The following is a 15,006-nucleotide window of genomic DNA, read 5'->3' on the forward strand; positions in this document are numbered from 1 at the left end:
TTCAATCTATATTCCTTATTGCATGTTAGAATCTCGATACTTGTAATTGCAAGTCTTTGTTTGTGTCCTTAATATTTTTGCAAAAGATTGGTAAACCCTAGGTTTTCCTTTCAAAGCAAAATACTCCAGTTCCTTGCATAGAAAATACTTTTGTAATTGCATGCTTTTCTAGGTATTGTGAATCATTCATATTGTGTGTAATTTGTGTCGATTAAATTGAAGTTACATACAAATCATTGGTGTATCACCTCATTTAGGATTTAGTATTTATTTTACCATTCATCTTCTTATCCCTTTTCTTGCATACAATTAAGTTTTTAGGCGATCACTTTTTAGGAACCGACCAGGTTTGGAGATTCATCTCTTGTTTTAGGACAACCCACCACCCAATGACAACATGGCTATAAAAGAATGTGGCTGATCATCGAACAAGGTTGAAACACGAGATTCAATAATTATATAGTATGCATCTAATTGGGAATTTAGTTGCAAATTTAAATTCTTTGTGTGTGGGGAGTTTGACAAGGAATACTAGGTCTCGTAATTATAAATTTTATCTGTTTTTGGGAGTTTGGCATTTATTGAACCTTTTTGACTCTTTAATCTTTCTTGTTTTAATAACTTTGGAAAGATATTAATAAAGAGTATCTAAGCACAATTTCAGAATCAATAGTGCTTGATAGAATAAGTAATTCTTGCTCAAAACCTCATTCATATATGAACAAAAGATAAACATTCCATATTAAATTCCAATAACATTAGGCATTTTTTATGATACACCTTTAGGATAGACTTTTACCCAAGGGTTTGTTTTTGCAAAATATTACCATAAACTTGGTTTGCAAACAAATGGCAAGATTTGTGATAAACACTAATTTTTTTCTTCAATACTAGGTATCCTAATAAATCCGGTAAAATGAGGTTTAATCTATGTTGCACGATACTCATACCCCTGGGATGTGTATTTTTTGGTATTGGTACTCGTACCCATGTATCAGATACTCAATGGGTACTTATTGGAGAGCATCATAGCTAAATACCTTGATTGAGATTTCTGATTTTTGTTTGCATATCAGCTTGTTGTTTATCAAGCTTAATTCAATATGTCGTCAATTTGAAATGTGGATACAATACTGATTAATAGTAAATTTCCTCACTATTTGAGTCAGAAGTTTTTAAGTTTATCATTTGCAATATGTCATTGTAATATGATTTATGATCTTCTTGTTCATGTTTAAAGTTTGTGTCTCCTATTATGTATCTAAACATTTAGCATATATTATTATTCCAAACATATTACATAGCTGAAACTGAAAACAATACATTACAGCGGCAAACTTTATCACTATTCTTGTTTTGAGAACTCATTGTTGTGACTAATATTTTCAGATTTTCTATAAAATATTAAATTATATTTAAAAAAATTGACGTACACAAATACCCTCGTCCCCTATTTTGAAAAATACCCGTACCTGCATTGTACCCATACTAGAAGTATCCAAGTACCCCTATCCTGTGCAACCTTGGGTTTAAACATACACCAGACCAATTGGGGAGCTGATATGCCATAAATAAAATGGGAATTATATTTTGACAATGGGCAAGATTGACTAAGCTATAGACAACATGCACCAAGTAATTTTACTTCCTGTATAAACCCTACCCTAAAACATTAAAAAACAAAATAGATTGTATTAACAATACACAAACACTTAAAAGTTTTAGAAACGCTAAAAATAGTGTGAACTCGGTCGAGACAAAGTCCAGAGGCATTCTAGAGGCCAAAAACATAGCAATTTGTCTATAAAGAAAATTAAAAATAGGATTCCACTAAGAAGTTTTCCAAAAAATCAGTGTCATATCACAAACTGTAATCACAAAGTCCTGAAACCAGGTTTTAGAACAACACTATTAAATTTGAAAGCATTGCAACAAATAAAATGCTTTCCTTTTAAAGAATTGGACATCTCCAAAACAATAAAAGAATAGTTTTAAGGTCTGTCAAAGACTGAAAAAAAGAAGTTTGTTAAATTGGTCATTTGATAAAGTTAAAAGATGATGACATTTGAGCAATTATATACTTCATATCATTCCAAAAATTTATAATATTCTTTTTGATCTACTAAGAACAAAAAATTCAAGCAAAACTGTTATGAAATGACTTGCATGGTAGAACAACGTAATATTAAATATGTTGTAAACACTCGATAATAATGTGCTACTTTGAGGGAGCAACCTCATAGTCCACTTCAAGAGAGAGACCACCAACAATCTTCAACAGGAACACAATACTTAGCATGATGATAATAAATAACCTATACCTTTTTTATCTTTAGTTTAACCTATTTCTATCAGAAATTCGCATTTGTACTTATGTGATCAATGTAAACTTGTTTATGTGTGCAACGTAGCTTCTATTTGTCTTAATTAATTATTGTGTCTTTGATGTTAATTGACTAAATGATGCATGTAAAAAGTTTAAATGTTTAAAAGTCTTTGAATTTTTTTAGTTTTTCAAGTTGCCAAGTCCAGATGTTGAATCCAAGCTTGAGCCCAAAACTAACTTGCTAAGTCTAAGGGGATTCCGATTCTTGTAATAATGGCCTAAATGACCATTATCTAAGCTTCTAGAGTAGCGAGCTAAATATAGCAATAACCTAGGATACTACAAATATTCTAATACCCTCCCTTATTGGTCATTCTATAAAATACTCTAGAGAGGACAATACATGTCTTGTAGTTACAAATTGTATAGAACATTCTGCTGCTACTAAGAGCCTCCCTAGATTTGTAGAATGTCAATGACCAAGAAATGCCAAAAGAATAGAAAAGGTTGTCCCTTTCTTCAGAATGGGCTGCAACAAGAGAGAAGAACCTGTCACTGACTCTACCACTAACCCTCCCAGAATCTCCAAAACTTTTGACCAAGAATCATTCAAAAAAAGTCCAACCTAGTGTTGGATAACAAAATTGTCCTTCCCTGTAGACAAAGACAAATAGTGAGAACAAAACAATTGCCACAATTTTGAGGAAAATTTAACAAACCCTCCAAACTTTTGTAGATGAGAAGGATGCCCCAAAATGAAGTGCAAGATACCACAATTTGCCTATCTAAATTTTTGCAGATGAACACTATGACCCAAAACAAACTGCACGAAGCCGCATTTTTTGTGGAAAAAACTGACAAAACCTTGAAGCTAAAGTTTACAAAGCATCATTGTTTTTGGAAAAATGGTAGAACCCCATAAAAAATCCCAGACATAAAATCCCATGTGAATATTGCAATTCATAGAAATCTAAAACAATATTTGAGTATAAAATTGAAAAACCAAACAGATAGTTGACACAAAATCTGAGACACAAATTAGCGTAAAAAAATTCGCTTTCTAGGAAAAACGATAAAACTTGACAAAAAATAGAGCCCTCTTGAACTGTAGAAACCTTGTCTAGGGTATACAAGAGCAAACCCTTACGTTTTTTGAAAAAAAATATAAACTGTCTAGATAACTTATTTTAGGATTAAAAAATCTATAAAAAAACCCAAAATAAATTTTTAATAGGAAAAGAATTTAAACACCGGAAACCTATATCTTGAAATCCAATTTTTAGATTTAGGTTTGACGCTAAAAAACATTGCTGCAAAACCTGGAATAAATTTTATGGAAAAAATTATTAAAATCCATAAAATATTTTTTTGTGGAAAAAAGTTAAAACCTGTGACCTACAGATTGCGACACATAAATTCTCAAAATTTCTTCACAAACTCTTTGAAAAAACTTCAGAACTCTTGATTCTGCTGAAAGACGCCCTTGAAATTTTTTTATTCATAATCCTACGTACTTTTGTAAGAGTCTGAAATGGCTATCGAGCTGATGGAATGGCCGTTTGTTTGTTATCTATTAATCATTTAAAAGCCATAAGACAATTGCATTGTAATCTTAACTCTACTATTTAATAATAAATAAATGTCTAAGCACAACCTTTATGTATAGACACTGCCGCTGGAGTCATACACAGACCCACTTTGATACCATGGAACTTTAGAAAATGGAATAGATTGTATTAACAGTACGCACACTTAAATAGAGTTTTACAAATGCTATAAATGTATCATGAACTGAAAAGCAAGGCTGTCTTAAGTAAAGATAATGTCTAAAAATAGACCAAATTTAGTAAACTAAAAATAAGTTTAAATGACCTTTAATTAAGCTTCTAGAATAATGAGCTAAATAGAGCAATAACCTAGGATACTAAAAATATTCTAATATAACCTTCATCATCAAACTTATGAAACTGAGATGGCATTATACTTATCTTGTGTTGTAAATGATTCATCAAGGACTAAGGCTGCATAATCTGATGTATCTAAATTTCTGATGCAATTTATGATACTGTCTCATATGGGGGTCTAATATGTGTTTTAATCCTATTGACAAATTGTAATCTTTCCTATTGCATGGATTCAACCGAAGGTAGGATTTGTTATGCAAAGATTTGTTTGAAATTCATAAAATGTTTGTTTTTCACTTGGAAAGTGTTTGAACTTTTATCAATCAATAAATTCTAAACTGCTACATTCCTTCGATGAATAAAGTCTAAAGATATTGATGGATATTACATATTTTGGTCGTCAGAGGTTTCAAAAACAGAGGGGAGAGTCGCACAGACAAGAAATGTTGTTATGGGCGGCACAATATCTGGGGAATCGGAAGATGAATGGAAAATTTTAGATCAAAAGGTAAGTTTGAGTTTTTTTTTCAATAGTTACCATTCAGACAGTAGTTGAATACCTGACCCGCTTTGTCTTAGTAGTACAACTTTTCTTAGAATGTAAATTCTTTACAGGGTTTGCCCTCCTTGAGATCCTCTGAGGTCACAGCGTTTCTTGCAATATAATTTGTTTAAAAGGTTTTTGCACCTTGCATTCCTGCCAGCTTTACTGTTTGATTATTTTTCTTTCCAACATCAGCTGAGTTGTACCTATAAAGCAAGTGAAGAAATCCAGTTGTTAGTGACGAAGGCAAACCTAACCAGAAATTGCATGGGACTGTATGTACATGTATCCATGCTCACATTTGCATGATACACATTGATATACACATGCACGTGTGTCAAAATACATGTTTCCTGAAATAAAAGGCAGGTTAGCCTTGATCTCTAGTAATTTTATCCTTTTGTTCCAGGTTGTGTAGTGATTCAATTAAAGGAATAGAGGAAAGAAAGCAGATATGCGAAGAGGATTTTTTACAGCAGACAGGGATATGAATAAATCATATAAGAAGGCTTGGCATCGAAATTAAGACCATGAAATTGCCACAGTCCATAATATAAGCTTGGCATAATTTCTGGATTGGACTATATAGTTGTTTTTATCATCAATGTTTTAGATCATACAATCATCACCATGATGAGATGCAGCAAGATTAAAAGAATTGTAAGTATAGTGGCAAACCAAGATAATTTTAATTGATGAAGGCTTAGCAAGTTTGTTTAATTGGGGATGCTCAAAAGAACAGAGAGAAGGCATCCATAGATTTCATTCTCATCACTAAAAGTTTTTCATGTAATAGTTTACATTAATCTACCAAAGCAATGTTACTGATTTAAGTTACTGATTTAAATCTCTCTCTCTCTCTCCCACTCACTCCCCCCATGCATATGAAGGAGCAGGCACCTATTAAATTTATTCAATTTTTATATATAATTGGAGATAGATTTATAAGGCATTGTTTATTGTCGTTCTTGTCAAAGGTCAAACCAAGGTGATACCATTGAAATAATCCACGGAGTTTAATGCAACAAATAAGATCAGATTTGACACTTAGATTGAAAGTATTAATGTGCATTGAAATTGAATAAATAAATTTAATTAATTGTGTTAGAATCACTGCTGCCATCACACCAAAAGTTCAAGCTATCACTGAACGTCCCAACAGCCAGAGACAAGGATCCACAAGAGGTAGTTAAGCACATGTCACATATCCATCGGTCTATGCTGAAAAGTACCTTCACCTAGAGGGACAAAGGCACTATAAAATCACAGTAGGATATTATCTCCAAATTTCCCTCAAAATGATTTTAGAATATAAACATTTCTTATGCAAATAAACTAGCACAATAAACTAGCAATGAACTAGTAAATAACCACAAAATGCTCATTAAACTTCAAAACTCGTTATTGCATTGTACATCAGCAATACAATAACATGCATAGAGTCCAAACCTTACAAACAACAATAATAGTCAGATTGGAAACATATAAAAGAACCTATAAACCTAGTGTGAACTTTGCCTTGAATCTAGTGCCAACTGGGGCTACGTCCAATCCACCAACAATGGTCTAAAGGTTTGCCTCCTCAGGTTTGAAATGGAAGATGTACTCTCCCAATGTTTCTCCAAGAGAAACCCAAATTCTCCAAACAAAACAATAATCCAAGCATACTCAATCGAATGAAGCTTTCCTCTTTTATGCTCAAAATGGTGACCCTTCGGTTCCCTTTTCCTGTCCTTTCATCTTTCCCTTCTTTGCCACCTTTTACTCCTTTGATAATATTAATTTGGCCCATTTTATAACTTTTCATTAAGCTCCCTTAAGCCAAAATTAATATTTTATGGACTTGACTTTAGAATTCTTAATATCCCCAAAAAGGGACATTACAAGTCCTCCCTCCTCTAGATTACTTTCCCTCAAGCAATCATGAGTCCATAATCCAAAACTAGGGTTCTATGTCCCATCTGTAAGGCGCTCCATAGCTTGTAATAGTAACTATATAATCAAGATATGCCAAACCGTGGAACCAACAATAAGTATGCAACCAGTCCACCACTATGATCCTTGGATCCCAAATAAAAACTTGTATGATGTTCCTGATATCAAACACTAACTCTTGTTATACCTGTGCCCAAGAAGAGGATAATATTTGCCAATTTACCTCATAAACCATAGCATCTTGCTGAAAATCATGGAGTATCCAATAGTAGGTTTCACAAGAGTAAACATCTCAAAAGAGAACGACTCAGAAAGCTGTATTGTCTTGCCTCCCTCAATTGTGTAAGGACATGCATCACACCATCCAAATTTTGCACATGAGAGGACTCCATCAAAATCAAAACATATCGAAGAAGATAATCAAACTCTTGTTGCATAACTTTGACCTCATCTTCACCGTGCCAAGATTGTTGAGGCCCAACCAAGCTATATTGCTATCTCTATCAATATCGGGGTCCAAAAGAAAACAACTCTCACATCCATTATTTGAAAGAAAATACAAACCCCTGAAGAAATCTGCAACCCCACAACTACAACCAACCTCTGTAAGACCCCTAGGACTCTGTAAGTAATCTAACTGGTGGCAACTGACACCACAATCACCCAGTAAACCTGTATCCGCATGACACCCCAATGACATAGAGGTAAGCAACCCACTAGGATACATATCACTATAGTGAAAAATTAGCTGGTGCCCCTGTAAGTTATCTCCCATTACTACTTGATTCAAATACTTGCAGCATCTAATACTATCTTCCGATACCGACTTTCATCCCACAATGGATGATACAATTTGTGAGTTAACCCACACCTGCGACAAACCAAATCCTCCACATGTGGATCAAATGAAAAATGGTTAACATTCATCATTGTATAGTCACAATGCATAACCTCAACCTTTGTCAATGACTCATCATTAAGTACAATCTGCCCACTGGAAGTGCATGAATCATGCTCAACCTAATCAGTGCTTGCGCTGTCATCACTAACAACCTCCTCAATGGTCATATCTAAATGCTGGGCTGAATTGGTGTGTGCCAAATCTAATTTCTGATTCAAATCAGTAATCTGATTTTCTGCTTCATTAAATGCCACTAAAGTAACCTCAAGGGTGTCCTTGGCATTCATGAGTTCATATGTACACACATCTACTTCTTCCTTCTTCGTAAGTGCCTCCAAGTAAATGTGTGCAAGGTCAAAGAGGTTATCACGTTCTGAAAGGTGTAGGTAATCTGATTTTATAGTTTTCAGGCCTTGTATTATTAATAGCTGCGAAAATTCTTCTTTAAAACCCCCTTGTCTCTCCTCCATCTATTCCTTCCAAAGGTGTCTTTCAAACATCCCATAAATGTCATCAAAGTGTGATAAAGCTGCAATAATCTTATGTTCAGTTACTTTCATTTGACTCTCCAATTGAGGTGAACTAGTAGGTGTGTAAGATGAGTCAAATGCATATGAGATGGGAGTTTCATCATACATATCCACATCATCGATGCCATCCTTCATACCTAGCAGCGAAAAAGAGTTAGACATCATTGTGATCATCATCTAATTCATCATAAGAAGAATCCATACCATATGTTGAGAGCCTTAAGTTTGAATAAAAAACAATATTAGTCCTCTCAAAAGGTGTTGAATCATCATCAGCCGATTGAATAGTCTTCTCCAATGCTTTAGCATCATGATCATCAAAAGTGCTAGAGTCGGCATCCCCACTCTACAACCAAAATACACAGCTAATTGGACAAAAAGTACTCCATACTACCAATCAATAGACTTGTACCATGTGTAACATCTTCTACATGATCATCAGTAGGCTGCAAATCAGTGGTAGGTGACTTCCCTTCTTTTTCAAAATCACCTATAAGCTGATTTTGGTCTGCTGGAAACTTCTCATACAAATTTTTACACTTGTCTTTTGTAAGGAGATCCTGGGCCAAATCAAAATACTTCTTTTTTGCCATATCAATCTTGTTTTGCAGCTTTGGATGAAAATCCATGTAATGCATGAATGGTAAGTCTTTTTGGACTTGTGGGGGAAGTTTGTTATACTCTTCATACATGTCAAGGATTTCAGACCTTATATCAAGTTGGAAACTCTGGGCTAGCTGCTGTTTAATTTTAAGGTCTTTCTTGATTTTTTCTAGGTAGTTCATGTTTCCCATTTGTAACAACCCAAAGAAGGTTTGGTTGCAATTTTTTTGACTCTCAATGAAATGAAAGATACCAGATTGTATTGCAACTTATGATCAGAATATGATAAAATAAACAAAGTAAGCAAATGTCCCTCACAAGTTACAGCCCAGAAGTCTTAACAAATCGCTAATTCAAGATATGGGCATAACATCAGACACTTGTTGCTCTGAGTCATTGCAATTAGATATTGGAGCTTAGATGTAATTTTGGCAAACACTTGACCTGCTGCCTATCAATCTCTGCTTCCTGGGTTGAACTTAAATTCATTTGTTCACCCTGATGGATTTGGAGGCAATATAAATTAGTTTCTTCTTACACCTTTGGAGGTATGTCAACATATATGACAGTCAATAGTTCATCAGTATTTCAAGTTGTCTCCATCTTAAATATTGCCATATATTGTGCAACAATATTATAGACACTGATCCACAGATAATATTTACTGAATAAGAACACCTTCCTGACATAATCAGCGCACATCATCTTTGCACTGTGATAAAAGAATCACAATACCAACAGCTAAACTTTTTTCAGACCTGTTCTTGTAGAGATATCATCATAAAAGGTCCGTGACACAAGCTTCACCAACTGCTCACTTAAGGTAATTTGTAGATTTTCTTTGTTGTGCAGTCCACCGTATGCACTTATGCACACTAAATAATCTGCAACTGCTTGTCTGGCAAGTATCATGGCATACTAGTAAACAATCTTAGCATTGTTCGAGCCCCCCTTACACAACTTTCTGAGACAACACATACCAACTCATTATCATTAAAGATTCCCGCTAAACAAGCCATGATATATAGTTTATAAAAATGCTTGGTCTGACATTATATGTGCACCCAGATTAAAGGTTATTTTTTCAAAGTCGCAAAATACCACCCACTGCCTATTTCCATTTTTTATTCTCAGCAAGGAATAAGGTAACTGTCATTTACTCTTGCTGAAAGATTCCGTGACTTGTAATAGACGACAACTGCCCAGTTTGCTTCAATCTGACAATGCTAAGAGTAACACTCATATGCTAGTCTCCTTGAAAACTATTGGTTTTAATTATCGCAGCAATACTTCCTTCCTGTGCCTTATTTTTGACCCGTCAAGATTCCTTCATGTATCATTATTTCTGTAAAAGAAAATCTGCAGAAGCTCATTGATCATGTGACAACTTTAGTCATGGCAAGAGAAACGCCTCTCCTTGACTATTTAATCCCTGGTATACTCAATCCATAGATGCTATCTTTTACAAATCATCTTAGCAATTCAGACATACATTAATGCCTCTATTCAATGCTCCAATGAAGCTTCTTGTTAATTCAGCAAATGACAAGCTTTACTCGTTGAGCCAAATAAGACAACTTCTAGACTACCTACGGGCTTGTCAAAATTCCACTAAGACTAATGCCTCTTTGCTATAGGTAGAAACGATATGTAAAGAGCAATTAATCGATCCAAATCAAATTCCAAAAAACTCTCGACTAAGCTGGAGAGTCACCGTAGTAGCTCTATTGCTTTGTCGTGTGACCAATAGCTTTGAATGGAAGAACAAGCACAATACCAACCTCAGGTTGATGCAACTTTTGGTATATGCACATCTTGCAATACTATGCTTCTGAGATCAAGTTGAAGCCCAATCTTATAACACCCGTGTCGGTCATAATGACTTCTCCATTGTGAGGAACATCCAGCTGTAAAATAAAACCCGACCAAAACTAAGTCGTTGGCTCTTGAAAATGTTGCCTCAATGTTTTATTAGTCTATCAAAATCCCGTCTACAATTACTGATGTAACCAACCACTGGCAATCTGAGTTCTATATAGCAATTTAAGTGGTGAAGACCTTTGAAAAAGATTCTGTAATGACAACAAGGAGTCTGCAAGTCGGAAACAATTCTCCCTTCGCACGCACAAATTTTATTCTTCATGCTTAATTGAGTGGCCCTAAATATTTCTCCCAGACTTAAGAGCAATGATATAATTGCTCAAGTGTCTCTCGTCAGTCCGACAATATATTTTTCCAACCTCCTACCAGGAATGGGCTCCAACGGCAATAAATATTAGGAAAACTAATGTTTCCCAGATTGTTCCACCTTTTATATAGTTGACCACTATAAATACATTAAGTTGCACACATCTTTATAATGTTTTGCGAAACAATATCAAATCTTTACGCCCAATTCAAAATATTTAAAATATATACGAGCCTAATGAATTGTCTTCAACTAAGTTGGGTCTTGCGATTCTTTAATTCACAAGAAAACAATTAGGTATAACTTTAGACTTGAATGATGCACTGATAGTTTCCTCTAACCTAGTGTGGTTATTTATATGATGGCAAAAAAACTAGTTTATATGGCCCGATAAGTATTAAACCATAATTTGTCGTTTATATTCAAGAATGACAAACTCATGAAATAATAATGTTCAACGCCATGACAAACTCATGAAATAATAATGTTCACCACCAAGAATGATAGTCTCCCATACTTGAGTTGGGCCCATGATATCAAATATTTCCCAGAAATGCAGTCTACGGCAATACTCAACCAATCCCTTTAAAAACATTTACACAGTCGCATTCACTCTAGATAATTTTTGCAAATTTTAACCTCTAATTGAACCCCAAAGGATGGAAGGGTCGATGCTCTGATACCAGTGTCATATTCCAGTAGGATATTATCTCCAAATTTCCCTCAAAACAATTTCAGAATATAAACATGTCTTATGCAAATAAACTAGCTCAATAAACCATCAATGAACTAGTAAATAACCAACAAATGCTCATTAAAATTCAAAACTCGTTATTGCAATATACATCAACAATACAATAACATGCATAGAGTCTAATCTTACAAGCAACAATAATAGTTGGATCAAAAACATATAAAAGAACTTGTAAACTCAATGTGAACTCTGCCTTGAATCCACTACAATGATGAACCGGGGCTACAACCAATCCACCAACAATGGCCTGAAGGTTTGCATCGTTAGGTTTGAAATGGAAGATGTACTCTCCCAATGTTTCTCCAAGAGAAACCCAAATTCTCCAAACAAAACAATAATCCAAGCAATACTCAATTGAATGAAGCTTTCCTCTTTTATGCTCAAAATGGTGACCCTTCAGTTCCCTTTTCCTGTCCTTTTGTCTTTCCCTTCTTTCCCACCTTTAACTCCCTTAATAATATTAATTTGACCCATTTTATAACTTTTCATTAAGCTCCCTTAAGCCAAAATTAATATACCTTTAACTTGACTTTAGAATTCTTAAAATGTCTCAAAAAGGGACATTACAGGCACCAACCTCCCAACATCCCCCCCCCCCGTTAGTATGACCTACGGGATTTGAACCTATAACCCAATGCTCTGATACTATTTGTTGGAATGACTTTTTCTATTACACCAAAAGCTCAAGCTGTCAATGAATGTCACAACAACCAAGGACAAGGATCCACGAGAGGCAGTTAAACACATGTCACAAATCCATCTCTCTATGCTGAATGGTACCTTCACCTAGAAGGGATGAAGGTACTAACCTCGCAACAAATTGTACATGGCTTGACCCTTGTATAATGCCTTTTTTTGAGAATAAATTGCAAATAAAAAAATAAATGAAATGGGATGACCCCCCTTTATGGAGCTGGCCCATTTGGTGGGATTTCAAATTGTAGATAAATAAATTTCCAAAGAGGCTGACCCCTCTTGATATCGACACCTAAATGTGAAAGTAATTTATAGTTAAATAAATTTTCCTTTTGCTCATTTGGCCAATCTCCTTGGAGGGTTACGCTTCTTGGATGAAAGGATGTATTGGTGAGATATATGTTAATGTTATAATTCTGTCGGATAAATTAAATTATATATATGAGATATAAAAATAATTTATGGCAAATATTACATATACAATAATTAACTTATGTTAAGAGTATATATAATATATATATATGTATGCTATATATATGAGATCTATTATACATATATTTAAGATTGTTATATAATCATTATAATACATTGAGAAAATATTATTTGTGATATAACAATAACTAATGTGAGTTAATATACAAGAGACGTGTCTCTTTATGTCACATATATATTCATTAGAATAGTAACTTGAAATACAGATAAAATCCATAGGTGCTATTACACATTACAGAAAAGATAAATTGATCCTTATTTTAACATGGTAGTAGAGCAGGTCAGTTCCTGAACATATTGGTAAATAATTAATATAGAAGAGATTTGTATATCAGCATAGGTATGGCACGTTTCATGTGATTTATAGTGATTAGGACTTGTCTGAGAGTGCGATTAGTTTGAGTAGGTCTCTATCTATGTGTTGGCGTATGGCTTTCTACAGATGGGGAGAAATTTTGAGCACAACTTTGTGTGAAGTTGTGAATACAAAATTTTACATATTGGTGACTATGCACATACCTCTGTAGCTCTATCATCAGTATACAAGGACAAGTGAAATATGGGTGTTGAGGAGATCATTAATGAAATTCAGTGAAGGAAGGAGGAAGAAGATGTCATTATGCAGTCAATTCATGATTGCTATGGTAATCCAAGCGTTCGTACACATTCTCCATATTTTTCTGTACAAAGCTTAGGTTGAGTGCACCTTTAGAAAACATTTGTGACATCTTGGATGATCTGAATATTATTTTGAGGCATGGGAAATCCAAAGAAGCATGCCAATCTCATGAGAGTACAAGAGAAAGATCAAGGCCAATGACGAGGAATACGCTCCTCTCACTCCATCCACACAATGAAGACATGCATTATCATAATGGGGAATCTCGAAAACTACACACGCCAAAGTTGAATCTCACTGCCATAGAAGGAGGTGCATCAAGGATAAGTGCAAAGAAAAGCATTTGCAGTTGTTGTGAACACAAAGTTGATAACTACAAAAATGACACTCGTGAAAATCAAGCCAAGCAATCTCATTGCTATAACTTTCTGAGCCACGGAGAAAAATAGTAATGTACGTGATCCTCAAAATAGATAATCATTTTTAAGGCCAAATGTGGGTAGAATCAACTATTACAATTTCTTGAAGGTCTCTGCAGAAAACATGAATATCCTTGCAGACTAGGCAGCGGATCTACTGAAGACCTTGTAGCTGGTTTTGTGCTGTCTTTTCTTGCTGGTTGTTTTTGGCTACTTGTTTTAGCTAGTTCCGCTCTTTGGTGCTGATGCACAGTTCTTCTGGGTTTTTCAGCTTTTATTATCTTGCTCCTATGTAAAAGGTTTCAGGTCCTTTAAAATTTGTTTTTACTTAATCAGAACTATTACAATTTCCTCTGTTAAAATGCCTTTTTGTAGCATGAAAGATATGCATCTGCTCGATACAGGAGATGAAGCATTTGTTGAATCGACATAATGGAGAATCTTAATAGAGATATTGGTATTTTTGTAAGATCTTAATTCTACAGGCAAATGTAGGCCAAGAGCTAATCAATGAATGAAATCTAGAAAGATCAAATTTGTAGAGACAATATAGTTAGTACAATACTTTATAATCAACATTGAAACCATCATCATTAACCAAGGATTTCCAGTCTCAGTGTGGGTAAAGGTTATTGTATTGTGGTGTGAGATTTTAACGTGATCTGGGTTGGTTTATAGAAGATAGTCATCCAAATCACTAATTGATTTGGCAAGTCAATATTGGAATAACTCACTCAACTTATTGTCCTAGCTAATTATTGGCGATGAGACTTACTAATAACTTGCGGAAGAACTATTCAAGTCTGGTGTGGCTAATGTTTGAAATTAATTACGTGTATATTTATTTGAAGAGTTCAATATATCTAAAATATTATTCCTATAGATTTGAATGTATTCAAACATTTAGGTTTGTTGAATATTGGAGATCAAGATAATCTGAAGTTAAATATTTCATTTTTGGACTAAAGTTTCTAAGGCATAAGTTTGTTGAGCATTATTTTCATTGGTTTGCAACATGCTATAACGTGTCGTCTAATTTTATTAAAGGAAGTGTTACAGAAGTTTCTTCACTCAGTTTGGAGTAACAATGACAAT

At 34.3% G+C, this 15,006-nt stretch overlaps 1 protein-coding gene across 1 annotated transcript in view; it reads left to right on the top strand.

Moving 5' to 3' along the window:
- LOC149534936 (phosphoribosylformylglycinamidine synthase) overlaps positions 1-15,006 on the top strand; it is a 290,247-nt gene that overhangs the window by 52,720 nt on the left and 222,521 nt on the right. The window contains exon 2 of the mRNA XM_089806438.1: positions 4,635-4,738. Coding sequence (XP_089662564.1) covers positions 4,635-4,738 — 104 coding nt within the window. The remainder of the gene's footprint in view (positions 1-4,634; positions 4,739-15,006) is intronic.

Source organism: Cupressus sempervirens, chromosome 10 (assembly GCF_028749045.1).
Source record: "Cupressus sempervirens isolate cs-2001-9-10 chromosome 10, ASM2874904v1, whole genome shotgun sequence".
Lineage (NCBI taxonomy): Eukaryota > Viridiplantae > Streptophyta > Pinopsida > Cupressales > Cupressaceae > Cupressus > Cupressus sempervirens.